Raw genomic sequence first — 19,888 nt, 5'->3', positions numbered from 1 at the left:
CTGGCACGATATTTCTCCCCACACTACCTGTGAAACCTTTTGGCATTTCTGTCTTTCACATGGACCCCTTCGTCAGTAATCCGGACTTTACCTCCGCGTCTGAGTTGTCAACTACCAGCTTTACTCACATTCTCTCGACTCGCAAAATAATGGTCTGAACCATATGGATGCTCTAGCTGCAGCACAAACAGAGCATGGCCGCGTATGCCAAGCAGTTATACGGGTGTATGAGCTCCATGAGGTACAGGATGAGCACAAGCGCATCGTTGCAAGGAAATGGCCAGAATGGCTCGACCCTCTAGGCCAGTGCTTGTTTTGTTCGAGTAAATAGGGATATTGGTCGGCCACCAATTCACACGATAACTACTTCTGTTGTCTGACCCTATCTGCTCTTGGCTAGCTCATCCTAGCTGCTCGTCAACGGTACGGCCATGTACAGAACCTCTCAAGCAACAAGAACACTGGATGGTACAGCAAGCCAAGCCATCTGACGGATTAGTTCCATACAGTCTTTGCAGATGTGCCCTGTTGTGGAATCACTGGAACATCCTTGTGAGCGATTGGGCCTGCAGTGCCTCCGTTGTGCGTACAGAAGCAGAGCGAGCAAGAAGCTCAGAGCAGTGGATCTCGATAAAGCATCTACGGGTCGCCGATAGAGTCATCTCGGCGCCTTGTCATTAAGGTTTTGGTGATTTATCAGCATGTTGGGGAAGGGAATGGGCTACAGGCGTTAATGTGGCATTATGCCGGCGTCTATCGTGTTAGATTTCCTATTTGGACCTTTGACGAATACCATCAGAATGAGTCGAAGTTTAGGATGGTGTCTACCCACGCAGCACCCCTTGATTTGTTTCTCGGCATGGTTCACGCGGCCAATATTTTGGTTCTGGTGTCGTGAACTAAAGGATGGACAAGGTGTGGATCCTGGGAAGTGCTGCGTCTGCTTACTTGATGCCCAGATAAGTACGGTTGGGCACAATGTTGCTGGTTCCACTGGGATATATAAGAGGCTACTGGGCCCCGTATTGTTGTTTCTGATCGACCAACTCACTTGGCGTTCAAAACGGAGCCAACAATGCTATCAGGAGTTTTGTTATGTCAAGACCAGGCTACGATCCGCCTCGAGGTTTTTACACTTCAAGTTTTGACGAGAGTACAAGATTAGAGTTATCGCTCTAAGTTTTACCTTTACCTCTGCATTTTGGCTTTATCTTCTCATATGAGAATGTCCACGAGTGTGAGACGAGACAAAGTTACGTGGTTTGAAGAACGAAGAGTCATAACTGAAGAGATGTCAATAGTTTACACAATAATGATATGATGATTCGGCGTTTCCCCAGTTGATCGATGATCCTTGAGCTATTGATCCTTGAGACTATCGAGACGAGATATCACTCAACCAACGATGGCTGGGCCTCCGACTTAACCGTACCTAGTGTAAGTAACACATGGGGTCGAACGAGTTTCAAATCTGGGGTCGCGGAAGTTGAGTCATCCTCGTATGCGGGCTTGAAAGCATTGACCAACCAAGAATGCTTTTCTCTCGCCGAAGTCTTAGCTTTGATGTTGCAGATGGTGGGCCAGGTTGACCAATAGGTATATTTCTTGGGGCGGATCTTACAAAAGTTCAGGCATCTGATTGGTGGCTAGGTGTCACTCTGCCTTGTCGCGCTTTGCCTTTTCGAGCACGCCGAAAGACTCAATCTCCTCCACTCTGACTTTCCCTTGAAGTGCTGCGCCATGCTTCCGCCCGGGCACCTGCGGCTTCCATCAAACAGGCAGTGAAATACTTGGACGACGCCCTCCCCCGTGGCCTCAGGCGTTTCCTCCTTCACTTCCTCTTCCTCGTTACTATCACGACTAATTCGATTATTCGATCAAGAGAGTATCTTGCATCGCAATAGTCCTCTTCAGTACTGACACTAAACAAAACCACAACACACACGCTAGACTAACACCGAAACTGGCGACAAGTTCGGTACCTCAAGGCTTTGCCTATCTCTCTATCCCCCTTCAGTTCAATCTGATACGCGTCAACGAAACAAGACTCTACGCATCTCTCTTGGCGCAGTCTTCCTGTTTCTCACTTGCACGTCCCATTTCGAGCGACCTCAAAACACCATAGTCTCTCGTTTGACTCATTGACAAGTACCTTACCCAAACGCTTCACGTGAGAGTAAGCAGGTCGGAGTAAGCAACTATCCGAACCTGTCACACCTAATGCGCCGACCGACTAACACAGATGTGTCTAGCCAACTGACGTGACCTACCAAAGCTCTCCAGGATATTGGATTTGGAGAGTATTACAGCAGTTCCAAGGCCCCGTCACCGTTTTCAAAATTTCGCCCTTTCAAGTAACTTTGAACGGAAATCTCGTGCTTGCAATGGCGTCCAACACCAACACTCTTCCTCAAGGATTCTCGGTTTTCCAGCCTACTCTCGGTGCTCAACTCCAGTTCTTCCCTGCCATCGGCACCCGTGAGCTCGATGAGATGATCAATGCTTACATGCCTGGTCCCGCCTCCAACCAGGAGAAGCGGGCCAGCATCGCTCTCGACTACTTTGAGTATGCTCACCTGACTGGACAGACTTTCAAGTTCTACCCTATCTACTCCGCTGCCGACTCTCCTGCTACTGCTAGCCCTCTTCAGGATTCTGGTTATGGATCTTCTTTCAACACCAGTCCCGCTACCTCTACCTGGGATTGGAGCAATGTGAACACCTCAAGCTCTTCTCGCCGCTCATCTCCCAAGTCGACCTCCAGCCCCCAGGCCACCGATTTCTCGAACCTCCCTGGCATGAAGATCATGACCAAGGATGGACGTGATGTGACCAACTCTGCTTCCCGAGGATCCAAGACAAAGGAGCAGCGAGATCACGCTCATCTCATGCGAATCATCAAGGCTTGCGACAGCTGCAAAAAGAAGAAGATTCGCTGCGATCCTAGCCACAAGAAGCGTGGTGTTTCCAGCACTGCGGCTCAGCCTGCTAAGGTGACTAAGAAGACGAAGACAGTGGCTCCAGAACCCAAGGCCACTCCCGTTGTTGTTCAGGATGCCTTTACGCAATTGACATTCCCCGAGCAAGACTTCTCAGCCGAGCTCGACAGCTTGGCTGCTCCTGCAGAACAAGGAGTCGAGCCATGGGAGCAATTCGTTCAGTTCCCTGCTGAGGATGACAACTACGACTTCTTCAATGACCCTGAGGGCTACTTCTCTCCTGGATCCTCCTCCTTCCTTTCCGAGGACTCTACGAAGCCTGTCACTCCCACGACAGACCAAGACTTACTCCGTCGTCCTCGCGACGAGGACCTAGCAGGACTTACGGATCTTGCGGCGTATATGCCATACAACCAGACCGAAGCCAATCACGACTATGTGGACTTCAACCTGTACTCTCCTGCGTCAGTCTTCTCTGAAGATGAGCGTATGGTCCCGATTGAAATTGCCAAGCAGTCTCTTAGTCAGCCTAGGTCACCAGCACCGAACCCACTACCGCCAAACGAGTCCTCGAGTGGCTTCTATAGTAGTGGTGGCGAACTTGGCGGCGGCGACCTGAATGGCGATCTGTTTGGATCGCTTTCTGTGACCTCATCATCCGCACCTCAACAACTCACTACCCATGGCCAGCTCGGCCGCGAAGACGTCTATCGCGACCCTGGAGCTGGCCTGGAGTATTACGCCGCTACCCCCGAGTCTAGTCTCGGCTCGCAACTTCTGAGCTCGAGCGCAAACTCACTGTCAGACCGCGCCGCGCAAGGCTCCGTGTCTGAACCACTGTCTTCTGTGGACTCTCAGCTATCCACGAATAGTAACGTACGTGTCTCACTGATCATCTCGCTTCTGATGGCGTGGCAACTAACTTCGGAGAAGGTGACAATTAGTCGCGATATTATCGAGGCCCGCGGAGTAACAACAGCACAATTAGAGTCTCGACCACTCGAGACATCTACCACCACGACGCTGGGCACGCAGTCCACGGAGACGATAGCACAATCAAGCTATCAACCAATCGTGACGGAAGGCACAGAAGATTCATCGGGTTGTCGAACATCCGAGAATCACACTGTGACCGCCCAAGCGGTTCTCCAACGTGTCGATGCACAAGGCGACCTACAGCAACCAGCTTCTCAAGATGCAGAGATTCACAATGTGGCGGAAGATATATCCCAACCTTCTCCCGCGCTCGTTGTGCCAGTTCACCAGACGACTGGCTCTGAAACTCAACCTGACCAGTCAAGCATGGAAGCATTTGCATCTGTTGCTGCGATGTTGATCGCCTCGACCGTTTGGTCTTTTGTCTCTCAGCAGTTTGCCATCCAAGACAAATATCGGGAGGAACAGACACAAACCACTGTACTCAGTCTGCGAAAGGTCAATGGTATCATGCCCAGCATTCGAGAGAAGGTCTGCGGAATGCAGAGCTCGATACGAAGCGGCAAGACGTCAGTCGGTCGAATGGTCTCGATGAACAGAAGTCTCATCGCTGTGTAGCGATGAATCCTTGTTGCGCACCAGGTGGAATGAATGGAGTTGGTATACAGGCTTTTGGCTAGAGCCATGATAGAGCTTGCACCCTTTTTTATTTGTTTTATTATTGCATTTAGCATTAGGAGTGAATGGCTGCGCAGTTGCGCCGGTCTTGACAGGGAATGGCTGTTGCTATAGAGCGAGCATCGAGCCCAAAATCAATTGAACTGGCCTCCAAGGCCGTATAATATTTAAAATCTGTTCCTCTGTGATGTGACCTATGCTGCCCTGCCAGGTGATGTGAGTACCACCAACTGCAAAGTTGGTGTTGGTTGTCTGTGATGGAGACAGTGCCACCGTATTCTGAATCTGTGTTCCGTAAACTCTGGGTGGCTGTGATTTGATGAGCGATTATGAAGGCGGGTCATGTGTATTAGACGGTGGATCAAACGGGGATTAGCGTAAGAATGGAAGTTTGAAATATTCTCTCAAATTGATGAAGGACAAGAGTATCTTGAACTCTTTCTCTTACCTTGTTCAGGTTGGAGGGAAACTTTGATAAGCCATCTATTCAAGGCCAAAAGAGAAAATTCACTCTTTTTGTCTCCCATTAATATGTTTCTGGGATCATAGGAAGACACACACAGCACGACGGTACCTTGATCCCTTTTTGTTCCGTGGCATCTGTACTTGTACTGTACGATCGATTGCCTGTAATCTAGTGATTGCATTTGGCGATGAGCTTAGAGCGACAGCCAACATCTGGTCTATTATTTGAGCTTTCTTGTTAAGCAAGTCTCGTGTGAGCTCTGATTAAGCTTATCGGATTATTGTTATCCATTGCCCGAATTGTTAATACACAAAGGCCTGTGTTACTTGGGTTTGAGACGACATTTGGTGTCAGCCTATTGTTCCAGAAGGAGGAACAAAGGACCAGGGTCGAGGAAGAAAAAGGTCAAAATCAGAAAGAGAAGGAAACTATTGGATACGATTGAAGGGATTGTCGATAACGAGGGTACGAAGGTGAAGGGGCTCGTCACTGAGAAGTAAAGAGGAGGATTGAAGTGAAGCCTGGAGGATTGTAAGCGAGTGAGTGAGTGAGCGAGGGAGGGAGTGAAGGTATTCAGAGGAGGCTCAAAAAAGGAGACAAAGCCAAACATGGGAGTTTTCAAGTCACTTGGTCTTTCGCCGGCCAAAGCGGCAGGTGCAAAGGCCTTTCGTCGTCTTTTTGGGCGGGTTCTTCCAGGCGACACTGACAGTGCCAGTGACACTGATCAAACGGGCAGGGGCAACTCCAGCAACGACAGTAATATTCAGAGGGAGAAAAGCAACAAAACAAACTCAGATTCTTCATCTACAAAATATCATAATCGCCATCAACAAGACGCTCTCACCGACACCGAAACATATGCAACTGCCTCCGATATGGCGTCGCCACAGAAGTACGGCCCCCTGGGGATCGTAGACAAGGAGAACCAACCGCCGAGTACGGCCCAGTTATCAGATTCGCTCTCCCGTCTGAAGATCGGAGAGGAGAAGGCCGTCGCAACACCCCCCAAGCCCGTCGTTTCCGTTGCCCCTGCTGTTGCTGCTGACGATGCAGCTCCCGCCGGTGAGACTGTACCTGCTGTCCCCATCTACACAGACCCAGCTGTCATAGCTGAGCGAGCGATACACATGAAGTTCACTGAAGAAGCTCTTGATATGGTAAGTCAACCATTACACTTGGAAATGGCAAACCGTCTCCCGCCCTCTACCGAGACTGTATCCCCTGCGACCCTTAACCTCTGGCTAACTCTCAACTCAGGCGCGACTTGCTCTCAGAACAAACGAAACACCCGTGGGATGTGTTCTTGTCCACGATGGAAAGGTCATTGCTCGAGGCATGAATGCAACCAACGTCACTCGAAATGGTACTCGCCATGCTGAGTTCATGGCCCTCGGCGCTTTACTCTCTTACCCTCCCAAGAATGGGCCAAGGACAACCTACCTGAAGCCCAAGCCCGAGAACCAGTCACCTGAGGCTTCTGATGCATCTTCTGTCGAATCAGGACCAGCCGATGAGGGCAATGAGGATGGATCCAAGGGCCACCTCTACCCTTATGGTCAGAAGTGTCACCCTGATGCGCGAGTTGATAGATCCATCATTCGGGAGAGCATTTTGTACGTCACAGTAGAGCCGTGCGTCATGTGTGCTTCTCTCTTGCGACAACTCGGCATCAAGAAGGTCTATTTCGGCGCAGTCAACGACAAATTCGGCGGAACAGGTGGTGTTTTCAGTATCCATGCCAACTCACTTCCTGTCAGCGCTGATGGTCAGACTGCCAGCGCGCATCCAACACCAAAGCCTGCGCAGCTTCCTGACGGAAGCGGCACACTGGGCGTCTCGTACCCTCCTGGTGGAGGAGACGGTGGAAATCTCGAATCTGGCTACGAGATTGAAGGTGGATGGGGTCGTGATGAGGCTGTGGCCCTGCTGAGACGATTTTATGTCCAGGAGAATGGACGAGGTAAGTGACACGAGATTGTTTAACTTCTTTGACTGATGTGCTGACTTTATAGCTCCCGTACCTCGCAAGAAGGAAGGTCGTGCAGCTCGATTGGCTGCCATGATGGGGGGTGAGGGTGCTGGCGAAGGCACTGGCGAGAGCAACGGTGAAAGCAACGGAGAGGACAATGACGAAGGCAACGACGACGAGAAGGGCGAAGAACCAGCAACTCCGGATCTTGCTGCCACAGAGGCCGAGTCACAAGTCCTTGACCTACCAACTTCAACTCAAACGCTGAAGGAAACGCCTGCGCCGCTAGGTGATCGTACCAACGTCTAGAACAGCGTTGCCGCGATGCCGCTGCCGCATCTGCGCCGAAAGAGTAACACAGAAAATGAAGCAGCCACGGAATAGGTGGCTGCATGCCACGGAACACAGCTGATGGAACACCATCCATCAGCTCTACAAGACACCCGTGCCAAAGTATTGAGGGCACAACTGGAGAGGATAAACTCATTTCAGGCGTTGGAGGATTAAGTTGCAGTTCCAGTGGACTTTTGAACAGAATTGCGGTGGGAGGATGGCCTTTGACTTTTACTTGATGCATCTTGGGCGGGCATGACGTTCAAGCGGAGGACATGGTGTGCGAGCCGCTGAGTTCCAGCTGATTTGGGGTAGGAAGAATGCTGTCATTGTATGATGTTGTGGTTTGTGATAGCACAATACACCTATGAATAAGATGATGTGTCGTTATGGAGTCTTGAGTAAACTACCCTGCGTGAGATCACAACAAGACCGGCAATGCTGGACATGGAGGTGGAAGCTAGACTAAGTGATTCGTTGAGTTTTGCGGGAGCAAGTTACTGATTTGCTGACTAGATACCTGATCCTATTCCAAATCTCTACTCGCTCGTGTCTGCGCTGAAGCAAGTGACACCCGTCCTTCGAGTCAATATAACGACCGTGTATCTACTTGTACTGTTGCTGTAGTCCAATCTACTGTCTTGCCCATGATTAACAAATGACTGATATTTGACCGAGTCGGTGCACAGAGTTCCGACAATACCACTGCGCCCAATTAGGCTCGATAAGCCCTTGAAACTCTGCTCTCCTGCCCCTGATACGGGATGGCCATGTCCACCCTCTCCTTGGACACCCATTTCCTAGCTCTGTGAGGCAGGTCTTCGCTCTTGAGAACAGCGAAGGCCGCGCGAACTCCTGTAGGTTCAACCTTTGTGCCGAAGTCTTTGCCACGCCCGAGTCTCCTCACTTGATCAGATGCGAGCCGCCTGAGACAAGACCTCCGAGAGCGTCCCTCGCGACGCCAGAGCCAAATGCCGTGCCTGCTTCTTCATACAGACTGAAGTGGGTGCTGTGAAACTTGCTCTCAGTCGCATTGTATGCCACGGTCGTCCACAGCAACGATATCGCGCTGATTAGGGTCTTACTACTGACAGTCGGTACCGCACCAATGGCATTGTCTATTGCAGTAGCCATCATCCCTCCAACTGACTGTCCGAGGTGTCTAGATGCGCTCACCATATTGGCCGGCGAAGTCATTGCTCTCAAAGCACCTATGGCTTCCCTGATGGCCACATTGGCGAGCACCGCGGCTAGGGGAGGAAAGAAAACTCAGGACCTTAGCCGTAACTGACAAAAATGTTTCATTAAATCTAGCCTAAGCTTACGGGACTCTTTGCTGAGTTCATTTGACTCCCTATTTCAAGATCCGGTGTTTTCTTGCTCCCTGAGGCGTGGCTGCTTAGCCTCCCAAAAATTTCCACCTCATTCATTGCAATGATGAAGAGAGTATGTTATATCAATGCTTTTTTCATTGGTCGAGTTCCAGTAGCTGCAGATCGGCGTGTGGCAACCGTGGGGGCAATGGCTCCAAAGACGGAGGTAGCGTGCAGCTGATAACGACCAATGCCAGGAAGTATCAGTATGAATCATCGAGTCATTGTTCCCGGACGCCAGTCAATTGAGTCCATCAGTCCTGGCGATGCCCTTGAGCCCCAGAATGTCATCAGGCGTGGTACACTGGCCAGTTGAGGATCTGGATCCGAAGTCATAAAGCTCGGCGCCTCCATCAGGACTTTCACTTTCGTACGTTGAAGTCTTGTGAAAGCTCGTATCGCTTGACTGCACTCTCTTAATCTTGGATATTCCGAAGTCGTCTTAAGTGGTGGATCAATCAAAATTCCGTCGGTGCCCTTAAACCGATATGTCACGTTCCCTATGACATCGTTGAACGAAGCTGGTGAGACCCAGGCGTTCCCAGAGGCGTGTGCCCTAGACTTGCTCAAGACTATCTTGCTACAGTTTCCGATCCAGATACTAGCAAGAACTAGTTTCATCGTGATGGTCTTTGAGCCGTCCTTCTTGCTCTGAACGTTATAGTCATCGCTGATAATCAAGATGGAGCCCCCAGTTTCCAGAAGTGTCTTTGCGGATTGTCCTCTCACGTCTATCATATAAGATATCGAAAGCTGTGACAGAACTTGTCATTCCAGTCTCCGAGTTACTTCTGTGCGAAATGGTTGTGTGCGCCTTGGTGAACATGTTAATGAAAGACCATACGCATCGTATTTAAGGTTACCCCTCCGATCTGTGAGTTCTTTAGACACTCCCCTTCATAGTTTTGATCATTGGTAACGTTGGAAATGGCTTCAAGATTCTGGGCAAGTTGGCCTCCTCTATCGTAGGTATACTTCTCCTGAAATATGGCCTTGATGGCTCAGGTAGATTGCCCTATCTGGTAAAGGTTGCGGCCGAGGGTGTACGGCTGGAGATCCTACTCAAATATGAGCCTAAAGTATGTCTGTCCGTCGGCCTTGCCAAACGTGGCTTTGTTGGGCTTCTCGGTAGCATCGCTGCACTTATAGATGCTGTCGAGTAATGTCTCTCGCCGACCTCCTGGTTCATCAGCGTAGAACTCGCTGTATCGAAGTAGATATCCGATGCACTTGTTCAGTTTCGTAGCACCGTTAGGATAAGACTTGGCCAATACCTGTCCCTGCCAATCATACTCGAAAACTGGTTTGTAGTTAACCCGAAGCTGGCTTCATATACCCAATACTCCCGAGTGACATGCGTGTCTGTTGAACCGCTGGTAGCGTCAGTCCCTTGTCTCGATCGTTGCACCCTCTTCGGTCCAGCACAATCAACAACGTCGAGTTCTTGGTTTTAGCCAATATCTGTGTCATTGAAGGACGATAAAGTCGACGAGGTCAAATACGAATTCCCTGCCGAGCTCTTGGAGGGGTCATAGCCGTACTTCTGAACTGGATCTAGGATACATTTGTGAAAGCTTCACGTGAAAGCTTCATAGAATTGCCTGACGCGGAAAACGCCGTGGGCAGAAACTCTCTGGCTATAGTTAAGGGAGTCCTTATGACCTTACTTTGCATGCGTATCTCGATAGTTTTGCCGAAACCTTCGACGCCAAGACAATTAATCGTCTGCTGGTCTCATGTTTGGCCAGTAGTTAGTCCCTTGGCATATTATACGCAAGAAGTTGGGCCAAATTGACGGCACGGCATCTCTCTACTTGTTGATTTGGGAGACTGTTAAAGTAAGAATAACAGGTCGTCATGGTCGTGGTGCCGGCAATATCTTTGGTTGATGTCTCATTGCCGTAATCATCGAATCCATGTTTCAAGGGCAAAAAGTCTCACGATCGTCCGATCACCTCCTCACGAATTTAAGAAGGGTAGCCTTGCTGTTGTATGCCGAGCCAAATTCACTTCTCCATGTTGAAATACAGTAAAGTCCCGATTAGTTTCAACCGAGAAGAGCTTCATGGCCGTCTTGAGGCTTGTGATACCTCGAATAGAAGCGTAAGAACAGTTCTACCAAGACTGGAAGATAATCTGGCCTTGCTGACTTTCTCAGACTTATTTAATGATCAAGTTTCCCTTGTCGTCGTGGGTGAATGGGCCACCTTCATCTTACCCGTTCCCCCTTTCTTCTAGAGCTTGTCGAATAGCCTGTTGGGAGACCAGACATTTAAAGACCATGTTTGGTGCTTGGAGCTCGGCCTTTCCAAGTACAATCTTCTACGCCTCAAAGTTATTGATGACGCAGGACAGGGTGTTTCAAACAGGCCTGTTGGTAATTTCTCTAAAAAGGGGTACCTCCGAACAAGGAATCGGTCCTAGTAGTTTTGATGTATTTGTGTGAATTTACTGTTATGAAGAAATGGAAAGACGTTGGACACCTGTTCCGGTTATGTCCATAGCCATGAGCTTGAACCTTTCTACCAAGGGAAAGTTGGCCTGCTTAACTTCTTGAGCCGCAGTTGAGCGACGGTCGTCGTGAAGATTTGGCGTCAAGGAATCAGCCATCTCCGCATCTGGGCTCGTTGGTCACGACTCCTGAAGATGTTGGAGACGCCATCAGCACTTGCATCAGCACTTGCATCAGCACTGCAGAAGAAAGTAGCAACCTCGAAAGAGTATGAGGCATGCGATTTATGTTGAGTTGTAGCCTCCATAAGGCTACAACTTGCGAGAGTTCTTGGTGATAAGAACCACCAACTTCGTGCAGGCCGGCCACTTCCTACAGGGCCAACCAGTCTCGTTCGGTGTCTATAATGGCCTTTCTGGTGACTCCAGTGAAAAGTGAAAACCGCCATATAAGCCTTACAATCGCATTCTTGGGCAGTTGGGACAATTGCCAAGCCCTTCGTGTAGACGAAGGCACAATAACCGGTGCCCATTTCACAGGACATTCACTTGGAGGTCTGGCCCATTGCAAATTTCACATCTTAAAAAAAGTTCACAACGCGATATCAATGATACCGGGCCACATCTAAAACTCACTTCGATACTGTTCTGATCTGCTCAACTAAGCTTGGTTACTGTCCCTAATCCATACTATGACTCTATGGTTGAGGCAATCAAGAAAACCCGGAGCTTAGCAATGTATAGAGAAAATGAACTCATTGAAATCAAATCAATCGCCTCATCAGATGAAACAAAGATGTTCTGACACTTCTTAGAAACACACAACTCACAGTCCCTTTCACATTGAAGCGTTGCATCACAGATTAGCGAACCCTGCAACTCCACCCTGGCATGGTCGAGATCTACTATGTTTTGACTTTACTGGATCCCAACGCTTCAATCCTGACCTATGAACCTTCTCATCCATATCCTATCACTATGGTCTCGTTCTCTATCCTGCGGCCGACGATGCTGGCGCTTGGTCTAACATTTGGCCTTCCAGCCATGTTATATTTCAGTATGTTGGGAGCGTTGGTCGTTGCGCCCTCTCTACAAGCTCACGCAATTTACCTACACAAAGTTACTTTGACGTGGTTCAAGGATCTAAACACACCAGAGCAATTTGGGTTCGCTCATCACCAAGTTACACCCTTCTACATCTCAACGCCAGATGGAGTCAAGCTGCACACATGGCACGTACTTCCTTTAGCGACATACGAGTCGCACCAGGAAGAATTATTAGCCCAAGGACCAGACAGTGGATTGGTAGACAAGTTTGAAGAAACATTGAACTTCCGCTTGCTAAAAGAGAACCCAAGTGCTCGATTGGTGCTTTACTTTCATGGCACTAGTGGAACCATGGCCAGCGGCTGGCGCCCCGATAGCTACCGTTCTCTCTACTCAGCTGATCCCATCAACACCCACGTTCTGACATTCGACTACCGCGGGTATGGAGAATCAACCGGCTCGCCCAGCGAGGATGGTATCATCATGGATGCTGTCACTGTTGCCAACTGGGCTATTCAGACTTCAGGCATCCCCCCTGAGCGCATTGTCATCTTCGGCCAGAGCCTGGGCTCCGCAGTAGCCATCGCTCTTGTCAACGAGCTCGCACAGAAGAAGCCCTCCGTTCATTTTGCTGGATTGGTTGTTACAGCCACCTTTGCCGACATCCCCCAACTGACAGCTACCTATCGTACTGGCGGCTTTATCCCTGTGCTTTCGCCCGTAGCAAAGGTGAAGCCGCTGTTTGCTTTCTTCGCCCGACAACTCTCCAGTACCTGGGATAACATGTACAGACTGGGGGAGTTCGTCAAGGCTGCTGAGAGGTACGATGTCACCCTTCTGCATGCCGAGGATGACACAGATATCCCTATGGAGCATTCCATTAAGCTTTACAGGGAAGCCGTCCGTGCTGCAGAGGGAGTCAAGGACTCGGCCGAGAATGATGAGGAGCTCCTCAACAGGATTAGCACTGCCGAGAAAGGCCGCGGAGCAGGAGGCTCAATCACCGTGTGGCCTACCAGCAAGGGAAACATTAGACTCGAGATTCTGAAGTACGGTGTACATGACAAGATCATGGCGTATCCTGCGACCGGACTGGCGATAAGCAGGGCGTTCGCTTCGGTCCAGCAATAGAGGGGTATAGAATATGCAAAATATAGACACGATTTCTTTCCCCAATCAATCTAGCCGACGTCATCGTCGAAAGCGCCGCCCATTCAACACTCTATCTCTCATCTTGGGCCGGCTGGAAAACCGCCTCCACTGCGCAACGTATCGCCCAACAACACTGGGACGGCGCAACACTTGCCGTGACAGGTCGGCAGATACTAAGCTAGAGACAAATCGAGAGCAGTGGTATTTGAAGATCGCATCGGTAACTTTGATGCCATCGTGGCTTAGGAGTGTGAGTCTGCCCAGCATCCTGGCAAGCTTCGAGGCTCACACAACCGTGGTTATATACCAGATTGCTAAATCAATAGGCACATACGACCAAAGGTAGTGGAAAATACGGGATCCCGTCCGCTCTCCCATAGTCAAGCCACTAACCGGCGGATTAGTAGTTGGGTCGGTGACGACCAGCGAATCCCCGCTGTGGTATGTTTTTGCACGTCTCGCCCTTTTGCCATCTACTTCTGTATATCTAGAATTGTATTAGCGGTAGGGATTGTTATCCTATCTTTTACTTTTGTTGTTTGCTCGATTTGGAGCTCTCGCGAATAGTGAGTCAGTGTCTACTGTTGCTAACATTATTCTATAGACTTATAAGTTATGCCTTATGCCCATATCGTTCGAACCGTTTTCGTGAACAGTGAGGTAGATATATATATTCTCATCAAACGAGGTCGCAAAAATGCTCGATTGGCATGAGCAAAGCTGTCTCGAAAGCAGTACACAATGCTCTCTTGTTAAGGCAACAAACTCTCCAAACCCACCTGAAGATACCATATCCTGGAACCTAGACGTTTAACGTTATATTAACGTTATCGTAACGTTATGCGTCCTTCAACTGACATAATCCCCAACATTGTTAACGGACATGGACATCGTTGAAAAGGTATTTATTCTCAAATTGCTTGACAGGATGGCGAATGAATATCAACTCTTCATCTCTTATTTCAGACAATCATCACCATCATGACTGAAAACAGACAACGCAACGTACTGGTTACTGGAGCCAATGGTTATATCGGCTCAGCAGTTTGTCGAGCCTTTGTCAGAGCAGGTTGGAATACCTATGGTCTCATCAGAAACCCACAAGCTCGAGAGGAACTTGCACTTTCTGAAATTATTCCGGTAGTGGGATCTTTTACTGATCTGAGTTTCCTGGAAACACTTTTCGAAGAGGTCAACACTTTCGATGCCATCGTCAGCTGCACGGAAAAGATCCCAGGCTATGCTGCACACTTTGAAGAGGTCATGGATTGTGTGAAGAGATTGGCTCAGAAGAGCAACGAAAACGGAGTTCGACCTCTAGTTCTCTGGTCGTCTGGCTGCAAAGACTATGGAATGACTGGTCTTCACGGCACACCTGGTCTGGCGCCTCATACTGAAGAGTCTCCGTTGAATGCACCAGAGATACTGAAAGAACGTACGACGAACTCTGCCAGGGTCTTCGACTTCACGGAGCTCTTCGACGCGGTGGTCATCAGACCAACATGTGTCTTTGGATATTCAAACAGCTACTACGGTGCTATATTCGACTATGCTGCTAATCAGCGAGAAAAAGGATCTGATGTTCTTCGGATTCCTGGAGATCCTAACAGCATCATGCACGCAACCCATGTTGATGATTGCGGCGAGGCTTATATTTCTTTTGCGAGACTTGATGATCGACGAGCCGTCGGTGGCCAGTTCTTCAATGTATCTGGCTATCGCTATGAGACACTCAAAGAGGTTGCAGGAGCTGTGGCCAAAGAGTACGGGTTTGACAGAGGGGTCCAATTCGTCCCAGCTTCTGAGGCAGAGGCATCGTTTCCGCCGGGACTACATTTCGTCTTCAGCTTCAGTCAATGGGTAGGAAGTGAAAAGCTGCGGTCTTTGACAGGATGGAAAGACAAACGAGCGTTGTTCTCGCAGGGGATACACGCTCATAGGCTGGCCTACGAAGCCTATAAGGGCAGGGGCCATGGTAACGTCGCTGAAGTGCAGAAGAGGATTGGAGGGAACTTTAATGCAGAGAATTAACAGGGACAGGGCACAAAAATAGCCTGGGACGATCAAATGCGACTCGGCATCTAGAAGCCGGGACTAGCCCCTGTGGGTGGTGGTGCACTGAGTCCGGGAGGTACGGAAACAGCTGTAGAATGACGTAAGGCAGAGACAAAATGAACAAAAACGAATTTCTTCGGATCGCCGGACTCAGCTATTCATGTGATACTTACAAGGTTCTTCCACTAAAGATCTGAGTAATTTCAGCGATATTCTTATCAGCACCTCGGCACCGCTGGAAGACCCAGTTCAACTAGAGCACTAAATGAGGCAGGCAGTTGATCATTAGGTATTCAAAGCAGGAAGGGTCAGACAGAGTTTGGGTCTAGACCAGACTAAACCAATCCCTGGCCAGTCAATCTCCTCTACCGTCTGACATTGCATCGTGCTAACGTTTAGCAGATGGAAAGGCCCAAACATTTAAATCTTACCTCGACCCCACAAGCGACTTGAAGCGCAATGGATTGTCAATCTCAACGTCTTTGGCCTTAAACGATAACGAGCGTGTGTGTTTCAATTGGCCTCTTCAACTTGCATCCTCCTCCCACTACATACCGGCCCACCCACAAGAACCCTACATACAAGATGGACCTCAGTCGCATCAAGTCCCATGGACTCGGCCATGTCGCGATTGATGACAGTGACACCGACAATGGCCCTTCAGGCAATGTCATCGACGATGGTCGCGTCAAAGTTCAATTCCACGACACTCCCCAAGCCCTGGCCCAATGGTGCGAACACCTAAAAGAGGCATTCGCAGCCGACGGCGCAGATTCAGAGCATTTACTACCGCCCAAGCCGTCAAAACCGCGTCGAACAAGCACCGTCGCTTTCCTCCCAGGTGTAGAGAAGCCAGCTGAAGGTCCCCGACTAAATATTGCCATTCATATCGTGGGCTCTCGAGGCGATGTCCAACCATTTATTCCGATCGCACAATTATTGATGAAGCCTCCCTATGGTCATCGAGTACGGATATGCACACATGCTAGTTTCAAGGAGTTTGTCGAAGGCCAAGGTGTTGAGTTCTTCAACATTGGCGGAGACCCCGAAGCTCTCATGGCGTACATGGTAAAGAACCCCGGATTGTTACCAAACAAGGACAGTCTCAAGGAAGGCGATGTTGGCAAAAGACGAAAAGAAATGATGGAGATTATCTCTGGTACCTGGAGGAGTTGTATCGAGGCTGGTGATGGAATGGGAGACCCTGTGAAAGCAGCCACAGTAAAAAACGTGGATGATCTATTCCTTGCGGATGTCATCATCGCCAATCCTCCATCGATGGGCCATATTCACTGCGCTCAAAAGCTCAACATTCCATTGCACATGGTCTTCACAATGCCCTGGTCACCTACCAAAGCGTTCCCCCATCCTCTGGCGGCTATGAGCTACGGAGATGCCGACGCCAAGGTCGCCAACTACCTCTCTTTCATGATGATGGAGCTTCTAACATGGCAAGGGTGAGTATCTGTGTCTGCCTTTGAGCCATTGACTGACAATTCTAGGTTGGGCGACCTCATCAACAAGTTCCGCCGTCAAACACTTCACCTCGACCCCATCAGTCCGATGTGGGGATTCCAGCTTCTCTCCAGACTTCGCATTCCATACAGTTATCTCTGGTCACAAACATTGATTCCCAAGCCTTCTGACTGGGACGATCACTTGAATATCACCGGCTTTTCCTTCCTACCACTCGCGAGCTCTTACACGCCCCCCAAAGACCTTCTGGAATTTCTCGAAGCAGGACCTCCACCAATCTACATCGGATTCGGGTCAATCGTGGTCAAGGATCCGCAAGCGCTCACAAATATGGTCTTGAAGGCAGTCGACCTCGCGGGTGTTCGGGCGATCGTGTCGAAAGGGTGGGGCGGAGTCGGAGTTGGCCAAGTCCCCGATAACGTCTATCTCATCGGAAATTGTCCGCACGATTGGCTCTTCCAACGAGTATCGGCTGTTGTTCACCACGGTGGCGCCGGTACCACCGCTGCCGGTATAGCGGCCGGTCGTCCAACTGTTATTGTACCCTTCTTTGGAGACCAGCCTTTCTGGGGTCAGATGATGGCTCGCGCTGGCGCAGGGCCCGTATCAGTACCCTACAAGGAGTTGACTGCGGAAATACTGGCAGACAGTATCAAGTTTGCTCTCAAGCCAGAAGTACAAGAAGTCGCCAAGGATATGGCTATTCAGATTGGTGAAGAAGATGGAGCTGGTGGTACTGCGCAGGATATCCAGGACCGTCTCGACATTGACAGCCTTCGTTGCGATATTTGTCCCGATCGACTGGCGAGCTGGCTTGATCGCAAGTCAGGAGCGCATCTCAGTGGCTTCGCCGTTGGTTGTCTCATAGATGCTGGGCTTCTTCAGTCCCAGAACCTGAAGCTACTCCGGCATAGGCACTGGTACGTAGATGAAGGAGCCGAGTACCCTCTTGTCGGTGCAGTAGCTGCAGTGTCAGGCTTCGCCTCAGCCATAGGAACTGCCACATCTGATTATGCCGAACGTCTAAGAAACTCCCCAGGCCGTGGAAAGACAAGGCGTTCCAGCATCGACGACACGCAAGAAGAGGTCTTGACAGATCCCGAAGAAGCCAAGACGGGAGAAGCCCGGCTTCGGAAAGGTCCACGTGGTGCAAACCAGAAAGACATGGAAATACTGGCACGGAAAATGGCAACCAAGACACTCAATGGCGCCGAGCCAGTCTTTCTTACTCCAAAACTGCGTCGACCTGTTATCGGCCTTCATCAGAAGCATAAAAAGGCGTGGAGGGCCCATGAAGGCGGCAGAAATGGCCGCGTCTTCTATGTCACACGTGTGACGGGTAAATACATAGGCGACCTTGCTGCAGCCAGCGCGCGAGCCCCTGTGGCTTTCTTCTACAACATCGCCAACGGATTCCACAACGCCCCGTCTAATTTCTGGAATGTTGAAGTTCGTCGCCGAGATGAAATAACAGGGCTGGGAAGTGGTCTCAAGGTTGCGGGCAAGGAGTTCGTCTTGGGCTTTTATGATGCGTTCAGTGGAATTGTGACAAAGCCGTATGAAGATACTAAAGCGAGAGGAATAAAGGGTCTTGGAAGAGGCTTGCTAAGAGGTGGGTTTGACGTTTGTGGCAACTTGGGTGCAGGTAAGTTCAATGTCATTCCCCTGAGTCACAGAGATACAAGTCGCTAATCATGTCACAGCATGCTTTGGTCTTCCAGGATATGCGCTGAAGGGTCTTGAGAAGGAAATGATGAAGCATACAACGACGCGCTTGAAGGCAGAGCTGTTGCTGATCAGGCTGAGACAGGGCCACGATGATTGGCAGAAAGCGACAGAGGGCGAGAGGGAGGAGGTTGTAAGGCACTGGAAGGCATTAAAATTATAATCTTTTTCTTATATTTAAAGACTTAACTTTATAATAATTAAGTAATTTTAACTTCAAATAATAAATTTAAAAAAAGTATTATAAATATTAAGTCTTTATTAAATTACTATTAATACTACTATTTATTACTTTAGTATTAATTATTATTTTATAAAATAAATATATTTAATTAAGCTTAAGTATTAATTAGCTATATTTACTTTAAATTTATATTCTTTATAGTACTTTTATTATTTATATTATTAATCTATTTAATTTAATTATATATTTTAACTTTATAAATTATATTTAATATTAATTATTATTATTACTTAATTTAATAATAATAATAAAAGCCTATTATTTTATTAATAGATTTTAAGCTTATTTTAAGGAATTAATTAAGTCTTTTAAAGCCTTTAATCTACTTATAAAAGTTAATATAATAAATATATTTTATATATTTAAAAGCCTTATAATATAATTAAAAATTATAAAACTAATATAGTTAATAAGTAAACATTATAGATAAGTAAGTATTATACTTTTCCCTTATATATTTAACTTTTTATTTAATTTAATAATTCTTAATAGCTAAGAATGCTATAACTTTTAAATAAAGCTATAACTCTTTTTATACTTTATGCCCTTTAAAACAATCTAAAACTTAATATTTAATATATTATAAAGAACTATAAAATCTTTAAATATAAATTATATTATTAATACTATAGTATTTAATTATAATATAATTTTATTTTAAATTTATAGGAACTATTTAATTTAAAGGAATAAATAATAATTTAATTTATTTTTAATTTAGATTTATAAAGATTTCTTTTATAATTATATTTTATAGGAAAAAGCTAATTTTCTATTAACTAATTAGAATATATTATCTATTAATAAATATTAGGCTTATAACTTTATAAAGTCATAATTAAAGCTAAAAATATATTTATTTTAAAGATATAATTATTAAAAAGCTAAATATAAGAATCTAATTATTATTTATAGCTAGTTTAAGTTTATATAAAATATAATTATAAAGTATAATATTTAATTAAATAATATCTAGAAATTTAATAAGATTAGCTTTATAATAAGTCTTATAATAGCTAGAATAGTAATTATAGGCTTAAAAAA

At 47.7% G+C, this 19,888-nt stretch overlaps 7 protein-coding genes and 1 non-coding gene across 10 annotated transcripts; 6 read left to right on the top strand and 2 right to left on the bottom strand.

Moving 5' to 3' along the window:
• Positions 1 to 2,384: 2,384 nt before the first annotated feature.
• Positions 2,385 to 4,701, top strand: FVEG_02564 (hypothetical protein; the record flags this gene model as incomplete). The annotated part of the gene is made up of 2 exons (XM_018889903.1): positions 2,385 to 3,815; positions 3,873 to 4,701. The coding sequence occupies 2 exons, from the start codon at positions 2,385 to 2,387 to the stop codon at positions 4,491 to 4,493; spliced, it is 2,052 nt and encodes a 683-aa protein (XP_018746141.1). The 3' UTR covers positions 4,494 to 4,701.
• Positions 4,702 to 5,627: 926 nt separating this feature from the next.
• Positions 5,628 to 7,297, top strand: FVEG_02565 (hypothetical protein; the record flags this gene model as incomplete). Its single annotated transcript, XM_018889904.1, has 3 exons — positions 5,628 to 6,176; positions 6,277 to 6,979; positions 7,032 to 7,297. 3 exons carry the CDS (start codon positions 5,628 to 5,630, stop codon positions 7,295 to 7,297), a joined length of 1,518 nt encoding a protein of 505 aa, XP_018746142.1.
• A 927-nt stretch (positions 7,298 to 8,224) lies between these two features.
• Positions 8,225 to 8,518, bottom strand: FVEG_15096 (hypothetical protein; the record flags this gene model as incomplete). The annotated part of the gene is made up of 1 exon (XM_018904187.1): positions 8,225 to 8,518. The coding sequence occupies one exon, from the start codon at positions 8,516 to 8,518 to the stop codon at positions 8,225 to 8,227; it is 294 nt and encodes a 97-aa protein (XP_018746143.1).
• A 1,215-nt stretch (positions 8,519 to 9,733) lies between these two features.
• FVEG_15097 (hypothetical protein) lies at positions 9,734 to 11,304 on the bottom strand (the record flags this gene model as incomplete). The annotated part of the gene is made up of 2 exons (XM_018904188.1): positions 9,734 to 9,994; positions 11,178 to 11,304. The coding sequence occupies 2 exons, from the start codon at positions 11,302 to 11,304 to the stop codon at positions 9,753 to 9,755; spliced, it is 369 nt and encodes a 122-aa protein (XP_018746144.1). The 3' UTR covers positions 9,734 to 9,752.
• Positions 11,305 to 12,036: 732 nt separating this feature from the next.
• FVEG_02566 (hypothetical protein) lies at positions 12,037 to 13,416 on the top strand (the record flags this gene model as incomplete). Of its 2 annotated transcripts, XM_018889906.1 has the most annotated exons (2): positions 12,037 to 13,013; positions 13,086 to 13,326. In XM_018889906.1, 2 exons carry the CDS (start codon positions 12,037 to 12,039, stop codon positions 13,321 to 13,323), a joined length of 1,215 nt encoding a protein of 404 aa, XP_018746146.1. In that variant the 3' UTR covers positions 13,324 to 13,326. The 2 variants fall into 2 exon arrangements, with proteins under 2 accessions (XP_018746146.1, XP_018746145.1); XM_018889905.1 differs by having other exon boundaries at positions 12,037 to 13,416.
• Positions 13,417 to 13,676: 260 nt separating this feature from the next.
• On the top strand, positions 13,677 to 13,792 carry FVEG_15098. Its single transcript, XR_001989287.1, has one exon. It is a non-coding gene; the product is annotated as a 5S ribosomal RNA (ribosomal RNA).
• Positions 13,793 to 13,854: 62 nt separating this feature from the next.
• FVEG_02567 (hypothetical protein) lies at positions 13,855 to 15,521 on the top strand. The gene is made up of 2 exons (XM_018889907.1): positions 13,855 to 14,245; positions 14,311 to 15,521. The coding sequence occupies exons 1-2, from the start codon at positions 14,228 to 14,230 to the stop codon at positions 15,373 to 15,375; spliced, it is 1,083 nt and encodes a 360-aa protein (XP_018746147.1). The 5' UTR covers positions 13,855 to 14,227; the 3' UTR covers positions 15,376 to 15,521.
• Positions 15,522 to 15,584: 63 nt separating this feature from the next.
• FVEG_02568 (hypothetical protein) lies at positions 15,585 to 18,823 on the top strand. 2 transcript variants are annotated; one of them, XM_018889908.1, is made up of 4 exons: positions 15,585 to 15,749; positions 15,802 to 16,856; positions 16,902 to 18,520; positions 18,579 to 18,823. In XM_018889908.1, exons 2-4 carry the CDS (start codon positions 15,985 to 15,987, stop codon positions 18,761 to 18,763), a joined length of 2,676 nt encoding a protein of 891 aa, XP_018746148.1. In that variant the 5' UTR covers positions 15,585 to 15,749; positions 15,802 to 15,984; the 3' UTR covers positions 18,764 to 18,823. The 2 variants fall into 2 exon arrangements, with proteins under 2 accessions (XP_018746148.1, XP_018746149.1); XM_018889909.1 differs by having other exon boundaries at positions 15,587 to 15,688; positions 18,579 to 18,809.
• Positions 18,824 to 19,888: the final 1,065 nt, after the last annotated feature.

Source organism: Fusarium verticillioides, chromosome 6 (assembly GCF_000149555.1).
Source record: "Fusarium verticillioides 7600 chromosome 6, whole genome shotgun sequence".
In the NCBI taxonomy this organism is placed as follows: Eukaryota; Fungi; Ascomycota; class Sordariomycetes; order Hypocreales; family Nectriaceae; genus Fusarium; species Fusarium verticillioides.
The sequence above is the reverse complement of the archived record's forward strand: the minus strand, read 5'-3'. Positions and strand labels throughout refer to the sequence as shown.